The sequence below is a fragment of the Cinclus cinclus genome, chromosome 26 (genome assembly GCF_963662255.1).
Source record: "Cinclus cinclus chromosome 26, bCinCin1.1, whole genome shotgun sequence".
Classification (NCBI taxonomy): domain Eukaryota; kingdom Metazoa; phylum Chordata; class Aves; order Passeriformes; family Cinclidae; genus Cinclus; species Cinclus cinclus.
The window spans coordinates 4,501,710-4,524,229 of NC_085071.1; the positions used below are offsets into that span (position 1 = coordinate 4,501,710).

At 52.3% G+C, this 22,520-nt stretch overlaps 1 protein-coding gene across 1 annotated transcript; it reads right to left on the reverse strand.

Moving 5' to 3' along the window:
* Positions 1-409: 409 nt before the first annotated feature.
* Positions 410-22,205, reverse strand: TFAP2E (transcription factor AP-2 epsilon). Its single transcript, XM_062508944.1, has 7 exons — positions 22,179-22,205; positions 21,623-22,069; positions 21,264-21,315; positions 5,467-5,695; positions 5,134-5,252; positions 2,059-2,200; positions 410-1,520 (listed from the first exon to the last, which is right to left on the reverse strand). Exons 1-7 carry the CDS (start codon positions 22,203-22,205, stop codon positions 1,232-1,234), a joined length of 1,305 nt encoding a protein of 434 aa, XP_062364928.1. The 3' UTR covers positions 410-1,231.
* Positions 22,206-22,520: the final 315 nt, after the last annotated feature.

Sequence of the window (22,520 nt, forward strand, 5' to 3'; positions counted from 1 at the left end):
TGAGAATGACATTGTAGTGTGGTTGTTGTACATCTATTGCAGCATTAAGAGAAACAACAGCAAGTACAAAATCCTGCAGAACTTCTAGAGTCATCTTTATCACAGCCTAACTTGTCCATGCTACAGTTTGGTGGATCCAAAACTTCATTCCCATTTCTAATGTTAGAAAATCCAAAGATTTGCATCTTTCAAAAGAAAAGAAACCCAACCCAAAACAAACAAATAAACAAAAAAAAAGACAAAACAAAAAACTCAACTCAATTTGATATAAATAACTTGCACTGGACATTTTAAAACTTTCAGATTTTAATTACACATAAATAAATATATACAGATTTAGAACAGTTCAGTTTGGCCTGGTTCAAGTTCTGCTCCTTGTGCTTTATTTATTATTATTACTAATTTTAGAAACTTGTGTGCTGTTTTCTGTAAGTTGTGGAGTTTTATTTAGTCCTGGATTTAAGTTCACCTGCTTTATCCCTAGCCGGGAGGGCAGCAGCCAGGGGGACTCCCCTCGGTCCTGCCCTGGGACCTGTTGGCTCTGTGGTTGTTCCTCCCTCGTGCCGTGGCTTGGGGCTCCTCAGCCCACAGGAAAATCCACAGTGAATCTCAGTTTGAAGCTGTAAACAAGTCCTGGAACTGCTTTAAATCCACAGCAGTTCTGCCAGCAATTTTCCTTGTCCTGGTCACAGGGCTGGGCTGTGGGTGGGGAAATGGGAAGGTTTCCCGTGTGTTTGCCTCAACACCAGTGGATAAATCCAGGTAGAGCCAGGGCTCTGTCCCCCTGCCCTCGGCTGCTCCTGCTCTGGGTCTTGCACTGATGAGGCTTTTGCTCATTCCTCTCAGTTTTTTCAGCTGGAGCAAGCTCCTGGAGAATGCCAGGATTTCACTGTGGGTTTTTTAAAAAGCAAAATAAAATCAAAATTGCACATGACTTGGCTTCCTGCATCCACATTAAAAAAAAAAAAAAAAAAAAAAAAAGGCAAAAGGCAAACCCCCAAAGCCATCAGCCTGGCTTTTCTCAATCTCACTACGTTCATTAGCACTGTTTGCTTCTTAAATTCTTTAAATCTTCTTTTTTTTTTTTTTTCCCTGTGTTTTCTCTGCTTGCTTTAGGAGTTTCCTCACACGCTCAACCTCAGCAGTTCAGAGAACAGTGCACTGGGTCACCCTTCCCCCTGGAGCCATCGCGGGTGCCCGGGGGGAGCTCCCACCGGGGCAAGCAGCGCTGTTATTTCCGATGCTTCACCTCTTTGTCTGATGCTTTGGTGTCCCCGGTCGTGTGCCCGTTCCCTGTGCTGTTCATGAATATTTTATCCAGCCCCTTGAGGGACTCCACCAGGTAGTTCTGGAAGGCGGTGAGGGCGGCACAGATGGCCGGGCCCCCGAAGCCGTGGGTTATCAGGCTGAAATGAGTCAAACAGCTCTGCACTCCGGGCTCCAGGATGAGCGAGGGGCGGCTGTTCCCCAGTGGAGAGCGGTCCTGGGCTATCAGGTCTGCAAACTCCTTGCAAATTTGCCTGAAAGAGAAAGGTTTGGTCACTATAATGTACATGGAGGGCTCCAGGACACAGTCATAGAATCATAGAATAGTTTGGGTTGGAAGGGACCTAAAAGATCATCCAGTTCCAATCCCTCTGGCTTGGACATCAGGTTGCTCAGAATTTCATCCAACCTAGCATTAAACGTTTTAAAGTGTGGGGCATCCACAACTTCTCTGAGTGCATTTCAGGGTTCCTCTCCTGCTCCCTGCCTGAACAGCTGCTTCCCCACTGGAAGTTTTTGGCTCCAGCCTGGAGTGCAGAACTGGAGCCACTGCTGGTGCTCCAGCTCTGAAAGGGCACATGAGGCTGTACCAAAATGCTCCCTAGGGCTGGGCAACCCTCTCCCATGCAGGAGCAAACCCTTCAATCTGTGCAGGCCATTCCCCCTGCTGGACACCTTCCTGCAGTGTGAGTCCATCTCCTCCCCACAGAAGAGTAAAGTTTGGGGGCTAATGCTGCCCTCCTTGGCTGCAGATACCGAATGCACCCGTGACTCGTTGCCCTCTGTACTCACTTGGTAGCCAGCAGCATGTTTTTCCTGGTGTGGAGCTCCGTGGGGTCGGAGTGCTGCCGGCACAGGTACTCTGCTGCTGCCTTGGCTGGGAACTCCGTTTCACAGACGTACCCGAAATCTCGAGCCAGGTGAATGGCCTCACCTGCAAGCAGGACAGAGGAACATCAGCACTGTGCCAGCACCAGTGTGACAGGGAACTGGGAACTGGGAACTTCTGTAGAGCTTCAGCCATCTCACTGTTGGGGCTCAGTTTTTAATGGGATAGGGGCCCTTCCCTGTCTCAGTGGCCACCCAAGAGCTCTCCCCACCTTCATCTCTTGTAGAAACACCGCTGAGTTTCTTATTCTCATCTGTAAGGCAAGCTTAAGCTGGTGCCAGCTCTAAACAGCAGCTGGGTTCTTCCCTTACTACCTTTGACAAGAACATCAAGACAGTGCTGGCCTTGGAGCAGGTTGAGGTGTGACTCTGGACACCTGCTGCAAAGGGAAGAATAGCAGAGGCATTTCTTACTTGGGAGCATTCCCTGCTGCATCTTTCCCTACTTCTTCCCAAATTTCCTGCTTGGCCTCTCCAAACTGAGTAGAGATTGAAAGGGAGCCTGGAGGGTCAAAGAGTGACCTCAGCCCCATGACTACTGGACAAGGCAGGGCAGGAGGAAGGGGCAGGAGGAAGGGGATTACATCCCCCACAGTGCCCAGGGGCCCTCGGGCTGGACGTGCAGGCAGTGTATCCATCACTCTGTGGAAATGCCCACCCATTGATGGAATTGATCCATCTCCAGGCGTCCCCGTGGAAATAATCAGAGCTGATGGCAATTGATCATACCCAACACCCGAAATCCTGGTCGGGCAGGCAGAGTTAATTTGCCTTGCCCCCCTGCTGCTCACATGTATTAGGCCATCCATCCTAATAGCATTAACCCAGATCTCATCTCAGCCTGCCCTGCTCCTGCAGCTCAGTCTGTGGAGCTCTGTTATAGGGAAGTGTCTCTGCTTCCCACATAACAGTAGTTTCCAATGCATCTCCTCCTCCAGAGAAAGAGCAAATAAGGTAAACTAAACAATCAGAATTTGTAGTTGTTTGTGTTTTATAAAGACAGAAAGGATCAATTGCTGAAAAACTGATATTGAAATAACAAAAAGGAGATGAGTGACCCCATGGTTAGAGCCAGGGCTGAAGCCAGTATTTATTTCTTCCATGAATGTGTGAGTGACTGCACATTTTAATGTTTTTTAAAGGCAATTTGGATGCTAAATTAGAGAGGTGTTGGGGGGACAGGGCACTCTGGCTTTAGTGTTAAAAAAACATTGAGCCAGATCTTGAGGAGGAGAGACTGCAGGAGGGTGCACAGAGGGCCATGGTGGGCAGAGGGGCAGCAAGAACCTGGCTGGGGACAAACCTGCTTCCAAGAGCTTAGGGATGTTTCTGGAGTGGAAATATCGCCCTGCTGCTCCCCTGGGTCGAGGCTGGAAGTGCTGTCATGGAGCACTTGCCCAAGAGAGGGTGAGTGCTTGGTGTATGTGGTGAGGGCTCCCAAGGAAGCTGTTTCTACCTGGTGCTCCCTGGGTTCTCCAGAAACATCGTCCCCATCTGTATGAGTGGCTGTGGGTCAGTGTAAGAAATGATATTTCATCTGCACTCAAAACCCCATCCATTGGCTCTTTTAAATAATTAAGGGAGGCAGAGGGGAGAAAACAAATTAAGCCAAGACAGCAAATATTCAGGAAATAATGTCTTTGGGGCAGATGGGCACAAGACAATTTATGTGTGCTGGGTGATGGCACTGCAGAAGCACCTTCCTCTGGGTGGAACCTCCCCTGGTTCCATCATGCTTACAAGCAGGAGGAAATTATATCCATCAAACACACATGGCAGCACTCCTATTTACTATGAGCTGGGAAGCAGCAACCAAAGCATCAGCAGCCACTTGAAATCAAACTGTACATTTCTTCCTTCCTTTCTTTCCTCCACTCTTTTCTTTCTTTTCTTTTCATGGAAAACAGCCTTTCATTCAGCATGAACCAATTGCCCTGGGTAACAACCTCCGCCTAATGAAGCGGGTCATTTAATTTGCTGGCGACAATGGAGATGATTTTCTATTCAGGATCCAAAGGCAGCTGCCTGCACGGACACAATGGATTCCTGAGCTCAGAGGGAGGCAGAGCTGTCATTCCATTTGTTTGCAACCCCGTGTGCTTTTCTCCCAGGATGCAGAGGCAACATCATCATTTCCATGGTGGAGAGAAGTAGGAGGGCAGGAAGTAACCGAGTTAGGCAGGGGCACCTCACATGTCTGGGCAGGGCTCTGCCTGCCAGGGCAGCACCTTTTCCATAGCTCTGAGGGCGGCTGCTACACACCTGAGCTCCACCTGCAAAACCTCAGAGCAGTTTGACATCTCCTTGGTGTCTCACTCATTCCCTGGAGGAGGGAAGGACTTGGATATAAGGCATTTCCTTCTTACAGAGGACCTGAGGAGCTTGGGATGCTGCCCAAGGGTGGCGTGGTCAGAAGCACCTGAGCTGTGCCATAGGTGGGTGCACGCAGGGGCTGCAGAACAACTGGGAAATTCTTGGCATCTTTATTCAGGTGTATTTTGTGTTTGGTCTCTGTGACCCAGCTATTAAAACCAGCTCAAAGAAATGAGGGATACCCTGAGGTCCAGCCAGAAGGATGCTCACAGCCCTGCTTGGCCTTTTCCATGGGCCACATCTGATCCAACAGAAATGGCTGAGTTTTGGAAAACAGACATGGAAGCATGGAGTTCTACAATGGTTTGGGTTGGAAGAGGCCTTAAAGATCATGTCGTTCCAACCTCCTACCACAGACAGGGCGAATATGCTTAGACATTTGCTATCTTGGTTTCATTTTTGTTCTACCCACTGCCTTTCCAAGAGTCTGCTTGTTTAAAAGGACATATTCTTGGATCAGTATGGAGATTTACACAGGGATATTGCCGTGTTCATTCAGTGGCGATTGCTCCATATTTCAAGAGTTCTGGTTTGTGGAAAGGTGAAAATTAAGGGGATGGAAGTTTCGGCACTCCACCCTCCATGGGAGCAGGGAGAGACTCTTACCTTCCACGAGGGATGTGAGCAGGGTGACGTTGGCAGCTTTGCGCCTTCCTGCAGGTAGATTTAGTCCAATTTTCTCTAACCTTTCTCTTAAACACCGACCCCCATTTTTTGATTTGGCTCTGAAAAGAGAAAACAAAATGGGAAAATAAATTTCCATGTAATTCATGTTAAAATAACCATAATCCTAGTTTAAGATTTGGGGTTTGAAAGGAAAGAAGAACAAGCAATAAAAATACTATTCCTTGATGTACCACACACCAGAATTTCTCATCGTTTTATGTGAGGTAAGAGCTGGTGCTGGACACAGATCTTGGGGCTCTTGGGGCAGCTTACCTGCGGAGGACTCCACCAAGGAGAGAGGCGTTGAGACACTCGGGGGGTGAAAGCCTCCTCTGCACCTCCCCGACCGTCACCTTGTACTTGGAGGTGGAGCTGAGGAGGGAGAGGCGGCCGGGCACGGAGCAGAAAACCTCGTTGGGATTCGTGACCCCTCCGATCAGGGCATCTTTGTTCATGGATAGGGTGGAGATGGTGGTGCCGTTGGCCTTCGAGGGGATGGGCACTGGAGACAAGGAAGAGGGAGAGAAGAGGAGACCATGGCTGAGAGACCCAGACTCTCCAGGCAGCTCTCCAATCCTTCCCAGGCAACAGCACGGCTGCTGGGATGTCTCATTAGTTCCTTATTTTCCTCAATGAGAGAAGCGAGGTGGAGTGATGAAACTAAACTAAATAAAGGTTAAAGGAAAGGAAGAAGCCTGAATGCTGCCCTCACCTGTGTTCCCATCCCTCCCAGCCCAGATGTAATTAAAGCCAAGGTTTGGGCTGGTCTTCTGGAAGACTGAGGATTGTCCACAGCGTTGCTGGCTGGACCTGTGATCAGCTGCTCTCCCTGTCCCCTCTGGGTGCTCCGTGGAGGTGGGTGGCTGGGAAATCATGGCTGGTCCTGCTGGCCAGGATGCCAATCCTCTCCAGGGATTGCAGCTGCAGCCCAGCTCTGTGCCAGCACACACTGCATCCCACCAGGCAGGATCAACCACACGAGGAAACACCTCCATTCCCTGCCCCAAACCCGGGAGCTGCTGGGCTGGCCGAGAGCTGTGCTTCCATCATGTGCCCACGGGAACCAGGGGGAAGAGTTTCTTTGCCTTCAGCTCTGGGATTAGCCCAACAAATAGCTGCAGCCATAAACTTTCATCATCCCTGGCTTAAAGGAAGCTTGAGAAGATCAAACCAAATTAATCCAGCACAAACTTCCCTTTGCTTAATGGGCAAAAGTCAATTAACACAAAGTTAGGCAGGCACTGGTAGCTGCAGCATCTCATTGGACCTACACCAGGCGTCACACCAGGGCAAAGGGGCTCAGTTTTCCCATTTATCATTCCATAAGAAACATTCTTAGACGCAATAAAGGTTTGTAAGTTAAAACTGTGTCAGAGACTTGTGCCAAACCTCTTTGGCTTTTATGCTCTGAAATTAATGACCAATTTAACTCAGGAGGAAAAAAAAAAAAAAACAGGTTTTGAAAGAATCCAAAGGTAATTTCAGCCCTGGAATTCTTTGTGCTTCCTCAGGAATTACTGTTCCACAGTCACATGGTTCCTGCAAGTAATGCAGCAGTGAATGCCATGGTTTATAAAGGAAGTACATATGCCCAAAATGAAACAGAAACCCCAGAATTAACCAGGGAGGGTACATGGACTGGATCTACGAGGGGGAGCTTACAATCAGCATATTTTAAATCCAGCTCAACTACTTGCTAGCATGGCAATAAAAATCAGCCCATGCTACATAAAAGTGACTCATGTTTTAAGAGTAAGGGATAAATGAAAAGGTACTGAAGGACGTGGAGTTTCCTCCCAGCACAAAACTTGCACAAAGTCAGGGAGCAAAGGGTGGGATGCACCAGTGCCCTGCTGGAGCTGGCAGCTGTGGTCAGTGTTTGCCATGACTGAGGTTGGTTCAGGGAAGAACAAAAACAGGAACATCCCCCAGAGACGTAGGAAACCAGGACTATTTCCAGGAAGGAGCAACTTCAAAGCTTTCTTCTGCAGTCCCAGAACAGGTTAGGTTAGTCTCCAGGGGATCCCTTAAAATCAAAAGTCAGAGCGTGCTTTGCAAATATCCGTGCAGCGCTGCTGAGGCGTGAGGCCCTGCAGGGTCCCAGGGATGGGGCTCTGCTGCAGAAAGGGCCACCCCCAAACCAGACCCCCCTAGGGAGCAGGTGTTTCTTGTAGTGTCATGTGAAGAGCTGTTTGTAATTGGTACACTCTGTAACCTGGATTATATCTGGTCACATCTGTGCATGCCTGCGATCATGCCATGGCTGCGCTCAAGCCGCATGCGTGGCCGGGGACCTGCACACACCCGAGGGACAGCAGAGCCATGCAGGGAGAGGGATCGTGCCTCACCACACATCCATGGGACACGGCATCTGGGGAGGAGGCAAAGTCAGCTGGTACCAATGTGACTTAACCAGAGCCTATGGAAAACTGGGCTGGAGAAGGGTTGGATACTGCTCTGTGTTTGCCCGTCGCCCCACGGCAGTGACGGGGAGGCACGGATGATGCTGATGTGCAGCATGGAGACACAACACTTGGGAAACATGTACTGGAGGTTTTAGGAATGATGCTACTGTCAGAAACAAAGCCTTGCAAAGCTGTGTCCTGGAGCTGACTGCTGTGAAGGGTAAAGCCCAGCACAGCTGGGTCAGCCCAGCTCTGTGCCACAAGCAAACCAGGCAGGCACCAGCACTGAGTGTGGATTTTGCCATTGCTCTTCTGCCTCGAAGCCTCAGCCAAGGCCACAGCCCCATCACTTTGGGCACGTGCAGGGGTGGGACAAGGGTGCCTGTGTCATGTAGAGCTTGTGCCCCCACGGGGCACACGGGATGTGAGGGAGGGATGGAGCGGGCGGCAGTACCAGGAGCTGAGCTGGGCCCTGGAGTCCTGCAGCAGTGCTTCATCCACTAGACAGATTTGCCTCAATACAACAAGAATAAACAAAGCCACATTCGCCATTAATCATGAATTATTGTTATTGAGCCTCACCTGCTGCTGTTTGCCTGGTCTGATCTGCAGCTTGTTTGCCCATAAACATGCTGCAGGAGGGAGACAAGCTACCATTAAAGCCTGACAGCTTTGTTTCCTTGGCTTTTGGGGAACCAAAATTGTCTCTTGTCATCTGAGTAAACCAAAAGTCCCCCTCGATCTTCAGCTGCTGCTTTCCTGCTCCCGCAAGCAGCAGGTGATCGGAGCACCTGAGCCAGCCTGCAGACAAGAAGGAAGCATGAGAGGGGTGACAGCCCAACGCCCCAGCACCGACCCCTGCGCCCTTCCGAGCCCGGCCGGGAAGCGCTCGGTGCTGCTCCCACAGCCTCGAGCCCAGGGCTCATCCCGGCTACGGCGCAGAGGAACAGCAGAGACAGGGTCTGCACGATGAGGTTTGAGGCACTGAACAGCCCCAGTGTGACTGGGGGAGCTGCAGTGTCACTGTGCCAGAGCGAAGGGAGCAACAAGGAGCTGAGAGCCACACGGTGCTTTGCAGCTGGGGATAGAAATGTCACATCATGTCATTGCACTCCTCATCCCTTCTGAGGTCCTGTGGGATCAGCCACAGGAGACACCCGTTTTTGGCAGAGTAGGACATCACCTTCCCCACAGTGACCTGGCTCTTCCCCATCTTGTCCCCCTGGCAGGAGCTTGGGCAGGCTCAGGTCCCACTCCTGACCATGGAAGACAGGCTTTTCATCAGAAACACATCCCAGGGAGGCTCATGCACACAGCCACAGACCAACACACAACAAAGGCTGATGAGGAAGGGTTGGATGCTCGTGCCCCTCCAGCGCTACTTGATGAGTGGGACAAGGCACGCCTGAGTCACCCCAGCCCATCCCAGGAAGCTGTAAATGGCAGGGCAAAAGTAGGAGTTTGGGTTGATTCAGCCAAAGAAAAGAGAAGAAGGAGACCTCAGACCTTTAACAACTGCTCAGAGCACTCCTGGGAATGCAAGGTCCTCTTTGTTATCTATACCTAGTATTTATCAATTACTATTTATTGATGTTGATTGCTTCGCTCTGTCATCCTAAATATTTTTTTGCTCTTTTCTCAAGCTACCTGACATTCCTGAGGGAGATTTTCTCATGGAAATGGTATTTATTCAGATTAATCCTGCTACTTCCAAATCAGCAAATCCAGGTGAACTTTGGTGCAGATTTCAAAAACTAAAGCCCCTTTGTAGAATTTTGACCTGCCCTGGGGATTCTGCAGGTGGGCTGGACACAGGTAAGCATTGGCATGGGTCAGAGAGGTCAGATCTAAAAGGGAAAACAGATTTTGGAGTAAGGTTATGCTGGCAGACCTCAAAGGGCTTCACGCATTGGTGATCCTCAGCCCAGTGCTGGTACAGCTCCAGCCACCAAAGCCATGAACTCACTCTTGACTCAAGCCAGCTCCTTAGTGCAGCTGAGGAAAATTGAGGCACAGAGCAAGTTAAATGATTTACCACAGCTCAGGTACATGGGCATGATCTGTGTGTGTGCAATTCCAGTCTGTGGGAATGCCTTTCTAAGCAATTCAGGCTTCAGCTGTTACCCAAGTGTTGGGATGTGCTGTGCTGCAGGCTGATTATGTACAGCCTCTGTTTTCATAGCTTTGGATTTTCTGCAGGAAGCTGTGAAATCAAGCTGTTTGTCACCACATTATCTTGGCTTCTGGTGCTGTGGTGATTTGGAGATGGGCAGCGTGGCAGTAACAGGCACACAGCAGAATCTTGCTAAGTGTGGGAAGGACAACAATCCTCATTTCTTCTGTACATCCCACAGGAAGTGTTTCCATCAGACTCAGCCTCTCACTGCAGCCTTGAACCTCACAGGGCAGGTACCATTTGCAGTTTGTCGTATTCCATGTGTGTGTGAGCAGCAGAGACCCAAACTCCCATGTGAGTCACTTGCCCCCTGTTCTTGGAGCAGCCACACATGACTTCATCTTCCCTGTGAACCACGAGGTTTGTGATCTCCCATCAGAGTGGCCTTTTGTGTTGAGTCAACTCTGGTTTGTCTTTTAAACATCCCATGGTGTAATTGTGAGATAACGAACCCCCAAAACTGCATTTGCTGTGGCTCAAAAACCCTGAGGCAGAGAGAGAGAGAGAGTGATTTCAAACAAGTCCTGGTGTCCATAAACACCAAGGGCTTCATCCCTTGACTTCCCTGAGCTGGAGAACATCCTGCCTGCCTGGGGTTATCTCCTTGTGTCTGGCACAGCTAGAGTGGAATTGTGTTATGACACAGGACAAGTCACTATCCCAGTTTGGGCTTGACTGTCTCCAGCAACAAATTGCAGATAATAATATAATAATGTCTACCTGGGAGGGATGCTGTGATACCCAATTAAAACTTGCCAAGTAATCTCTGGTGAGAGATTTCTCCAGGTGAAAAGTCCTTGGGTGTTGAATGCAGCCAGGAGGAGATGGTCCAGTGCCTGAGCACAGGATGTGATGATGCCCTTGGAGCAGACAGGCAATGGAAAGTTAATTCCCGTGAACAACAGGAGTCCCGATACCTCCAGCGATGCTGCAGGTGGGATGGGATGTCACAGCCTTGTCTCCCTGAGGGTTTTTCAGGAGACAGCCGGGAGAAGGATATAAACACAGCTGAATGGATTGCTTGGCTGTGAATCCAGTGAATGAAATAAGGAGCCTCATGCCTTCAAAGTGTCCCGAAAGAAAGCACAAAATTTCTGTCTCTTCTGTTCTGGCTTGCAGAAGTAGGTCCCTTGGCTTTTAAGTTCGAGGTAAAAAGAAGGAGCAAAACAAACCCATTCTTCAAAGGCTTTTGCCTAGAAAACTTCGGAGAATTTCTTGCTTTGCCCCAGTGAAATCCAGCTGATCCACGGGCTGATCCACAGCCCTGTGCCTCTTGCTTCCTCATCCTCCCTCTCCCGCATGGTCTGGGCTGATGATGCTCCATCCCTTAGCTCCTGCGTTCCTTCTCCTTCCTGATCTTTGTTCACCAAAGTTTGTGGGTGAAATTACCTTTGTGATTCTTGGAAATGGACACTTTGATATGTAAATACCAGGTGAAAAAGTGCAGCTGCAGTCCCGTTCAATCTTCAGTGCGGGAATTGTTGGGAGCTGCGGGAGCCCGTGTCCGTGCTCAGGGACTGTCAGCAAGCCATCGACTTTTGAGTCTAAGGGAAAAGAAACTTTGCCTACAAAAAGAGAAAAATACGAAGTACTGACTTGTTTCCATAGGATAAATGTGCTGCCTGCTTGCAAAATGATTTGTAAGCAGGAAAAATTGTGGTACTTGGGAATTGAGTTGCTTATCGTGGTGTTATTTGTTCTGTTCTATTTCCAGCTGGAGCTTGGGATGCTGCAAGGGGAAAAACAGGTCCAGAGGGAACATGCAAATCGCTGCCCGTCTTTCAAGTCTGTTTTCTTCTCTCCCCAGATACACTACAGGTAAAATGTCTTCCTCAGTAAGGTGGAATCCTTCAATATCAGAACTTTAAGTGTGGGAGTGTGCTGCTGTTGAGGTTGCATTTTAAAGAGGTATCAGTGAATCGCTTTAGGAGACCACCTGGGACGAAGCCATCGCTCACCTTTCAGGCACGACAGCGCTGTCTCCAGCCCCCCACCAAAGCCTCTCAGCCCCCCGTCCCTCTCCAGGACCGTGCCCAGCTCGGGTCACCTCGGCTGCCCCGGGCATCGCTGGGGGCAGAGAGACCTGAACCGTGCTGCCCCTCAAGGTGACACCTGCACCCTCCAAACCTGACACAGGTGCTGAGGTTTTGGTTCCAAGACTCTGCAGGTGCAGCGATGACAGCCCCAAACCCCCTGGTTCGTTCCCTGGCCGGGGGTCCCTCTGCTCTGGGGGCAGCGGGGGGAAGCTCGGACTGATGGATGTTTGTGTGCAGCCCCCGATGGAAGTGCTGTAGAGAGGTGAGGGATTGCTGCTGTCTTCCTGGAAGAGCTGTCAGTGAGCTCATCTAACCTTCTTTTGAATGTCTCTGATGTAAATTATAAGATGGAGATACATATATAAAAAAATATCTGGATGTGGGTGTGAGCCAGGGGCAGCTGCTCCCACCATCCCTTTAAAAGCCCTTTTTTCAGGGAGGAGATGCTGCAGAGTTCAGCTGCTCCAATTTCCTGGTGTTTCAGCAGAGAGGTATTTATTGATGGTCCAGGGAAGGAGGTCAGAGCCATCAGCTGTATTTCAAAGAGCACTCTGTAATTATCCTCTCTTCCCAGAGGGGATTATACAGGTATTCTCTTTATCTCCAATGCACAACCTGAACCAAGTCCCCGTGTCAAAGAGTCTCTCTAGGAACCACCATCATCGGCCTTTTCAAATGGAAGGATGGAAAGAATCTTGGTTTTATCTGTGGGTTTTCAAGATGGCTGGGTTCTGATAGGGAAATGAATCTCGGACCCTCAGAGGAAAGCAGGGATACAACATCAAACTATTCCCATGAGAAAGCTAATCAGGAGAGGTCCCATGCCTATGCAAAACTCCCATACTTAACATTTTGTTTCCCATGCAAATCCATTCATCATGTTGGGAAAGAAATATGAAGTTGCCATGTGATATTAATTCCATTTTACATTCTGTACCTCTGCTTGACCCAGTGTAGTCCCAACCATGTGTCACTGCAGGTATTTCCTGGGGAGTTTTGGGATGGATCAACAGAGCAGGAGGGTTCAGACTCCCCCAGATCCATGGGTACAATGGCTTGGTTAAGGATGTTCCCTACTGAGTACATCTTGCTTTGATAAGAATGGCCAGGTGCTATAATATTAAAATTTACTCAGCCCCCCCCATGCTTCTGCAGGAATTGGGAAGGGGATTAGTAAGTGCTCTGCAATTGATAATTTCAGCTAATGCTGAAATGCTAATTTTCCTACTTCACCATTTAGGAATCACTTGACCTCAAATATGCTACTGTACAGAATAGTTTGTGAGCTTTTTGGAAACTGTTCACAATTAATTTGTGGTGAGTTCCCACATGTTTCCTTTCCATGCTTCATTTCATGGAGTGGATTCTGCTGTCTGGGGAACCTTGATGTCACAGCCTGAGCAGTAACCACAGAAACACTTCACTGGAAGGCACCAAACATCAGTGCTTAAAATGTCCCCCTAAATAGTAAAACTCAGGGGTCTGAACCTTTGAAGGGAATGAATGAAAGTTATTTGGGTTCTGTTTATGAGTGACAAAATATTTGGATATATTTCCTGCACTGCTGGTTGGAAGCCACCCCGACGCAGCGACTTCATTGGAGAAGTCAGTTTTGTCTGGTAATTCACATGATTTCCCCTTGATTCTAAATTACTTTTTCTGAATCTGCAGCTGTGCCCTTCCATGTCTACATTAGAAAATTAGCTATTTCCATTACAGTTCAGTTAATGAATAATTATTTAAAATGCAATTCAAATTCTGCCCATATAGAATTCATGTTTCACAGCCCAAACCAAGCAGGTTTAGAAACAGGAGGCTGGAGAGCTGGAGGATTTAAGCCAGAGGAATTGAAAATCCACACTGCCCCTGCTGACACCAAGGGAAGTTCCCCATCCAATGTGACCCCTGACTGTGCTGCAGCGGGCGCTCCCATCCCCACACACTCCATAACTCAGCCTGTACCATCAACCACCCCAAGTTTACTCCTTTAGCACACTTTGACACCCAGTCTATGAGATCCTTACGTGTTTAAACAGTTTAATCTATTTTGCAACAACATGCACAAGAGATTTTCCCTGTATTCCCCATAGATGCACCTGAATTTGTGTGACTGGGATCTCCATAAGCTAAAAGGGGAGAACAAAGCTGTGATGTCGTGGTGAGCGGTGGCCGATCCTGATCCCGTGGAAGCTGTTGAGATGTTCTTGTCTATTTGTTAAATCTGTTCAGGTTGTTGAAGGGCAAAAGAGCATTCAGCAAAGATTAGACATTAATAATAACAAAAAAATTCTTCCCTTCATGCTGAGCTCGCTGCCAGCCCGCCGAGCTGTCGGTGCTTCAGTCTGGGTCTGACCACAGCAACGTGAATGTCTCGGTTCAGCGGCTGCTCCAGAGCTGCCAGCTTGTCCAGGGATCACTCTGGGAACAGGCACTGCTCACCCACGTCACAGCAGAAAAGGCTTTTCCTTCTTCTTGCTCAGATGACCTGGGTTGCTGACACCAGTGTATTGGTGAAACAAACCCCCTGATGATGATTTTTCAATGGCTGCCCTGGCTCTGGCTAACTGGGATCTTGTGCTGGAAACCTCCCTAAGCACCCTCGGTCAGATCCTCTGCTTGCACTTCTCCAGTCCTGAGAATGTGGCTCTGCTTTCTCCCATGCATGTGGCCACTTTGGGGCTCCCAGGGAGCCCCGGGGACACCACTTGCTCCCTGGGACCTGTCTGACCAGTCCAGAGGTAACAGGGCCTGACCCAATCCTCTCCCTGGCGCCTGGTGACTGATGCCAGATAAATGCCTGAGATAGAGGGTGGGGAGACTCAGCCCGGCTGGAATCCCAAGCACGCACCACAGACACTGTGATGGATTTTTAAGTTGTGAAGGTGAACCTGCTCCCAGCTCCCCTAATTCTGCTCCCAGGTCCCCTCTTCCTGCTCCAAGCCCCTAGCTCCTGCCATGCTGTGTTTTGGGGTGGTTTAATTGCAATAGGTACCTTGGGCTCATTTCTAGATATTCCCTCTCACTCCCATGTGCTTCTCTGCCCTTTCACCCCAAACCACACTTCTCACCAGAGGGAAGGCAATATCTGGGCACGGGGAACTCGGCTGGGACAGGCCAGGGAGATGAGAGCTGAGCACACAGCAGCTCCAAGGATTGCATCCAGATTTGCTAATTAGTTCCTCCATTAAGAATTAAAATAAACAAACAAATGGAAGGACAGCAAGAGTGAGTAATTCCCTGGATCACACAGGAAGGGGTGGGATGGTTTAGTGGTGAGAGTGCTAGTCTAGGACTTCAGAGAACCTCATTTAGGCTCTTCAAATAATTAAGAGAGATTGAAAACTTTTTTTTTTTTTCTGAGATCATGTATCTTGGAATATTATTAAACTGGGAGAAATAGTCTGTGTTAGCCTCTGCTCTGCTGCAGGTTTAGTGTGACCCTGGACTGGAGTGACATCGATGGGTCTCTGTGGGTCTTGCCTGTGTTTGTGCTGCTGTGGATGTTTTTTCCTGATGGACCCCAGTGAGGCAGGTACCTGTGCTGTCACACAAATTAAAATCTTGGCACCCCTTCCTTTGCAGAGACAAACACCTCAGGTGTCACCTGGCCAAGGCTGTCCTGCTGCCAGTCTACCTGTGGGTGAAGTAGCCCCTCTGGGAGCCATGGTAGTGATGTGACAGTGGCCACCAAACTGCAAAAATACCTCACAGCCCCAGAATGAAGGGAAAGGTGCTTCAGAGCAAGCCAAACATGTCTGTGCTGCTTGCTCGGTGCTGTCCATGGAGAAGCCTCACCTGGAGTCCTCCTGGAGCAGAGGTGCTGCAGCTCTGGCTCGAGCGACATGCCAAAAAACAACCCAAGCTGGCTTTCCTAAACCTGCCCTTTAAGAGTTGCTCTTTCTTTCTAACAAAGCAAAAAATTCATTTAAAAACATCTAATTAAACAGTAAGTCATGACAAGGTACATGAAACTTGGAGATAACACATGCCTGGGAGGCACTGGGGAGGTTGAGACAAAGCCCAGCGCCTTCACCAGTACCCGCATGTGTTATCTCACATGAACACACACCTGGGCTTATCCTGGTGCAATTATAGGACATTAAAAATATAATTTTAATGGAGGAATGGTGATCTGGATGCAGTTCAGAGTAAAAACTTTCTTTTAAGTTTCTCTGTTTGATTAGTAGGTGTTCCTGCCGTGCAGCGTGCGCGCGAGGGGGAAGCGCCGGGCTCGGGAGGTGTGACTGTGTTTTGAGGAACGCTGCTCTATCTCCCGGTGTGTGCGAGGGCTTGTCGAAACTTTAAAGCATTCGTGAGCAGCACTAAGGCAGCAGAAGTTTCAGTCAAGACCCGGCTTGTCCCGGGTGAGCCCCTTTTCCTACTCAGGCAATCTACCGCTGCAGATGAAGCTGCAGAGAGCTGGGAGGGCTCCCCAGTGAGCCCAGCACCCTGCAGCTGACTGGAAGCCAACTACCTCCACCCACGGCCCTGGACAGTCCTATAAAAGCTGTGTCTTCACAGCCCCAGGTGTTTTACAGGATGACCTCATTTATTACCTTGCTCGTCACAGGAAATGATGTTTATCTAATCTACCACTCTTTCAGGATTTTTTTTTCCCCTGCCACATCTGGCTTCTTACATTTCTTATAGCTTGATTCCTCCTTGCACAGAAACAAAGGAGAAATGGCACTGCTGTCATCATGCCAGTGCCCCAGTCCCACCAGTACCATCAGCTTGAGAAGAAGCTCAGAAGCTTCAAAACCTGGAGCTCGCGTGCGGTGGTGAGTGGATCTAAGGATCTCAGTCTTAATCTCCCTCCTCTGCCACATTCCTTAGCAGTGACAGCTACTTCTTTCGATATTCTTGACTGTGGGTTCTGAGGCACAGCTTTCCATCTGTCTGTCCAGTATCCAGCCAAACAGGTCCACATTCCTGAGCAGAAACGCTAGCACTGCCCCTCGGAGTCGCTCAGAAGCCTCAGATGGAAATTGGAACAAGTCACAAAAATGAGGGAGGGCAGCAGAAGCCAGATCCACAAACACAAGTGACAGTGGCAAGAGCCAAGTCCACAAACACAAGACACAGTGGCAGGACCAGGCCAGCCCAGAGCCCGGGGACGTGTGCTGTGTGTATCTGGGTGCCAGTGTGAGCCCACGCTGGTCACACCCTGCTCTGTCTCTACTTCAGGCTGTAAAATGCCACAGCCAAAACTTGTGCCCGCGAGCGGGTGCACGGGCCCCTGTGGCTCACACTGCTCCTGCTGCCACAGAGCCCCAGCTCACTCCAGCCCACTGCCGGCAGGACCCTGGGCTGCTCCCACACCCCAGCCTGTCCCCAGGTGCCAGGGAAAGAGATTTGTATTTTTCTTTGTAATAAAAAGGCTCTCTCAGAAGCTTTCTGCTGATCCCAAAAGGATGTGAAAGCAATAAAGTCCCTCCTTATTTTACAACCAAGCTGCAGGATTTTTTGCTACTGAGCACAACGACCTAATGTTTGATTTCATAACCAGAAAGTCGCACCCTGCACCAGGAGCTTGGGGCTTGCTGAGTCTCCAGTTTTATGTCTCGGGGGGTATCACAGCCAGACCTCTGTAGCTGATCTGTGCATCTTAACAGCAGGGCAGCAGGTGAGTGGAGCAGAAAATTCCTGAGCTGCTGTAGACTAAAGTAGAGAGAGCCTCAACTGAACTTTTTCGAGCTAATTTTAATGTTTCCCAGCCTAATATCTTCCTGGTCTTATATAAATGTTTGGAAGGAAAAGTAAAATTGATAATAATACTAATACTAATACTAATAATAATAATCCCAACCACAAACAAAACAACAACAAAAGAAAGACACAGAAAACAATTTCTGAAATACTTCTGGAAAAAAAAGGGAGAATGAACAAACGGACGTAAAAGACATTCATAAATGCTCTGCTGCCCTATCCAAGATTTTATGCATTTAATTCCTGAACGAAATCTATCGCCCCATTTGTCACGACAGCTCGGGGGAAAACTCATGCTCCGTTTTTCAGAGCTATCACATCTCTCCCTGCTCCAAGTGAAATCCCAGCTCCCACACCGCATCCCACAGCCGAAGTGGAACCCCTCACCGGAGGTTTCCCGGTACCCCGCATCACCCGGCGCCTCCAGCCCTAGGGATCACCACGGCGATAACGAACCGGAACCAGACCCGAGGGAAACGGTGGAAATGGGTATTTGAACGCCTGTTTCCAGGCGGGATCTGCCTCCCGCAGCCGGGACCCGGCTCCCCGCTCCGCGATGCGGGCACTGCGCAGCCACGGCCGGGACTGCGGGATGGGGGGTCCCGTGGCGGTCCCCGGAGCCCGTGCTGGGGCAAATCCCCGCTTTTCTTAAATCCCCGCTTTTGTTTAATTCGGGGTAACCCGCAGTCAAAGAGCCGGAGCGCTGTGGGCTCGGGAAAACACTCGGAGGGGAGAGAGTGGCAACGAACCGCGTCTCCGAGATGCCCACAAAATCCCTGGAATTTGTGAAAGGAACCGTGGAAGTTTATTTAAGAAGGAAAAGGAAAGAAAACAGACGCGCAGTCAGGGATGCTCCCACACAGCGCTCCGAGGCTTCGGGCAGCATCTTCCCCGCACCGGGCGGCGCAGCCCCGCGCCCGCGGCGGGGCCCGTCCGTGCGGGGGGACATCGGCAGTGACCCCCGTGCCGCGGGGATGGCCCCGAAACCCCGGGATACGGGAGGGGACAGGCTGCGGGGACAGCGCGGGGCTGCCGGGCTCTTCCATCCCGTTCCGGGTTCTTTCTGACCGGAGATTAAATGCGACTCCAAGGACGGGAGTTAAAAGGGAGATTTGGGGATTTAGGGCAGGTGATTAATATTTTGTTGAACCAGGACAACAGTATCTCGGCAACTAATTAGGAGAGATGGATCTGTTTTCACACGCAAAGATTTCTATCAGGTTTCTGTCTGTTGGCCATTCTGTCAGGAATTCCAGGATTAATCGGTATTTAGGATCTCGGCGCGATTTAGGAAAAAACTGCGCTTTTTAGGGTTTACCCTCGCTCCCTTCAGAGAGAGAGGGTGTCCTCGAGCCCTGCTGCCCAGCCGTCCCCTCCGGCACCTTCTGCCCAGGACCCGCCGGGAGCTGCCTCAGACGGTTTTAATTTAATTTTATTTTTCTTGGGGTGTCATTCCCCCCCGGGGGCCCGGGCTCAGCTCTAGCCCCACCGGGGCTCCGGAACACAGCTCAAACCTGACAGAGCCAGCGGAGTGAGAACGACCACATTTTATACATTCTAAAAAACTAAATAAAGCCGAATGTAAAGGAATTTATTCCCCGGGCCGTGTGGAGGGCAGAAGCGTTTTGACCAGGAATTCCCGTCTGCAGCTTCTATAATTCTTCCGATTTCTTTTGAGCTGAGCTCACCCGTTCGGAAACCTCCAGGGGCAGGGAAAGGGGAGCGTGGCCATCGGCTCCTAACCCCGTTCTCCCCATCCCCTACAGCGGGGTGGGTGACGGAGCAGTGCCAGGACAGAGCCCCCGCTGCTGCCGCCGCTTCCAGGAACCCCCGGTGGCTCAGCCCGTCCAGTGTGGCCGCCCAATTCCCCCCACAAACACGCTCTTAGCTTTAGATTTATCGATTTCTTCAGCAAACTTGGAGCTTTACGCTCCAAACACAGGAATAATAATAGAAAATATTAAAATAATTTCAAATAAGCCCAAAACAGGGGCGAAAAAGATACATTAATATTTTTAAAAAATTTAAAATATCCGAAAGAGAACAGGCCTGGAAGAACAAGTGCCCATGAGCACAGGGGCTGCGGTCGAGCTCTCTGCAACATTCCCGCCTTCAGCCAGAGATATTTTAATTTTATTTTTCCTTTCTTATTTTCTTTTCAAGACAAGAGAATTTCCAAGGGCAAAAACCAGGCACTAAACAACGACAGATCCTCCTGATAGGAGACAAAAAAATTCTAAGTAATGGCGCTTTTGGAAAAAGGAGGGGGGAAATCCCAAGGAACAACTATAACTCAAACCGAACTTCCAGAAAAACATTCCCACTGCGGGGTGTTTCCTGAGGGATCCGGGGTGCTCCTGCACAGCCCAAGCCGCGGAGGTACGGTCGGCGCCTGCCCACGCACCCCTCAGCTCGTTGCAACCATTCCTCACGCCCGAATGTTTAATGAAACGCCTCTCCAGCGTTTTGATTAAAGCTCAATTAATGCGGGTCATTAATGTCCCGCTGGCAGCAGCGTGTTCCTAGAACAGCCTTTTCTAGGGAAAGGGGCTGCGGCGCACCCGGGAGGGCCGCTCGCCCCGTGAAACGACCGGGAACATCTGAGGAAGAACCGCACTATCGGGAGATTTTTAGTGCAGTTACCGCGGATCGGCTACGGCCGGGACCAGCCCCGGGACTGCGGGGCCGTGGCACCCACCGGCCCGCGTTACCGACCCGCCCCGGTGGCTGCCGTTCCGTTCGCACCGGGGTCGGTGGTTAAACGTGTCCTTCCCATCCATACATTTCTGTAAAAAATCGCGGGGAGAAGCCAAGAGCAGTGCTGGATTATTCCATCGTAGAGATCGCCCCGAGCACCGCACTAGAGGCTCCCGGGCCCCCCTCCCCGCTCTTGCTACACCCCGGCGGAAGGTTTAGTACAGAAATATTTTAGGGAGTAGAGCTGTTCTACCCAGCGGTTCATTGGGATGTGGGGGACTGGTCAGCGTGCGGGGCAGAACCGGACACGGGACACCCCGCGGGTCGAGCGGGACTTCTGCCCGCAGCGCGGTTCTCCGCGCCGGCCCAGGAGAGGAAGGCTGTTCTTCCTCTCCGATCCCGGAGCGCAGCCCCGGTTATGGAGCGGCTGTGGGGGGGGGGGGGTCTCCGTAGACCCGGGTTTTGCCGAGGTGGGGGGCTGCGGGACGCTCCCGGCTGCACGGACGGGCTGCACCGGCCCCAAAACCGCGCCACTCCTCGTCTCCGTAAAAACGCGTCCTTCCCCTCGGTACCAGTCCCGCCGAACGGGCCCGATCCACCGCGGTCCGGGGCGTGCGAAGCGGTTCGTGGCCCGCGCTGCCTCCCCCGCCGCCGGACGCGGGGCTCCGACCGGGGAACGGCGGGACCAAGAGCACCGGGAGCGGCCGCCGGGGCAACCCCGGGCTTTTCACGCAAACCGTACGCGGCCGCCGGGGGATTGAGCCCCGGGGCAGGGTCCGTCCGTCCGGGCCCTTCGGTACCGGGAGGAAGCGGCGGCCGCGGTACCGCCCGAGGGAGAGCAGCGGCGCGGGGGCCAGTGGACACGCTAGTCCGCCGGGAGCCGCCGCTTTCGTTTTAGTCTCGCCGGGGACAGCAGCGAGTCCTTCCCGACGGGCGGGGGGCAGCCCCGCGGGAGGGCGGACGCGGGGGACCCGACGCTGGGGAGCCCCGAGGGCAGGAACGGGGCCCGGTCCGGTGCCGCTTTCCGCTGAGCCTCCGCGCTCTTACCTTTCTTGATCACGGACTGATCGAGCAGGTTCATCCCGCCGTCGTCCACGGCCTGAAAGCACCGAGGAAAAAGCCGTCAGCGGGCTCCGGGCACCGGCTGCTCGCGACGCGGGGACAGCGCGGCCGCGGCACGATCCACCCGCTGCCCCCGGCCAGAAGGAATTCTGAGGGCACGAGCGAGCCCCAGTAATGGGAACCCCCCGGCCCAAAGTTTCTGCTTGCTCGGCGGTACGGACGCCGTAGAGCCCGACTTGTCCCGCCGGGAGCCTCCGGTCGCACGGGCAGAGGGATCTGGCCCCGTCCCCGCGCAACCAAACCACCCCGGGCACCCTCCCGGTGCTCCCGCCGGCCCCCCGTACCTGGATGTCCTCGAGGCCGTGGTGGCCGAGGCCGTGGAGGCCTAGCGGGCCGTCGGCGAGGCCGTGGCCACCGTCGGGCAGCCCGTGGAGCAGACGGGGTACGGCTGGGTAATCGCGGCGGGGGTCGAGCCCCAGGGCGCGGTGGGTCTGCGAGAGCAGCCCCGGCTCGTCCTGCCGGCCTCGCTGCGGGGGCCAAGCGGGCTGCTGGTGCTGGTGCAGAGGGCTGAGCGCCGCGTACGGGTCCGCCAGGTGAGGGTAAGCGGGCTCCTGGCCCTGCGGGTAGGGCAACGGAGGCTGCGGGTACGGCGGGGGGAAGTAGGGCGGCTGGAAGTCGGCGGCGGGCGTGTGGCAGAGCGGCGGCGCCGAGCCGTAGGGCGCCTGGTTGAGCGAGGGCAGCTGCGGCAGGCGGGCCCCGGCCGGCGCCCCGGGCAGCCCCTCGGCGCGGTCCTGCGGCGGCGAAAACAGCGGCGGTGAGGAGGGCACGGACCCCCGGCCCCAGTCCCCGACCTCCCCGTCCCATCCCGTCCTGCCCCACCCGTGCCCGTCCCGCACTCACCATGCCCGGGTAGCTGTGCACAAGCATCGGTGCGGGCCCGCGGCAAGCCCCGGGCGGGCCGGGCCCCGGGGGTGCCCCCGTCTCCGCCCCTCTATCCCGCCGGAGCGGCGTCTCCCATCGCCCGCCCGCTCCTCTGCGCCGGCCCCGACTCCATGCACGCCAGTTATAGCGGCGGGGGCGCGCCCGCCGCCCCGGGAGCGCGCGTCAGAGCGCGGGGACGGGGACGCGCCGCCCGCTCCCGCGGGGCCCCGACGGCTCCCGACAGCGGGCGCGGCGGGACGGCGGCAGGAGGCGGCCGGGCCGGGGGACGAGGGGCACCCGCCGCCCCCTGGGAGCGTGGCT

Coding starts and splice junctions, on each gene's coding strand:
- TFAP2E (XM_062508944.1), bottom strand. CDS start 22,205: ATGCTTGTGCACAGCTACCCGGGCATG. Junction 22,070..22,178: donor TGCACAGCTACCCGGGCATG/GTGAGTGCGGGA, acceptor TCGCCGCCGCAG/GACCGCGCCGAGGGGCTGCC. Junction 1,521..2,058: donor AACATGCTGCTGGCTACCAA/GTGAGTACAGAG, acceptor TTTCTCTTTCAG/GCAAATTTGCAAGGAGTTTG.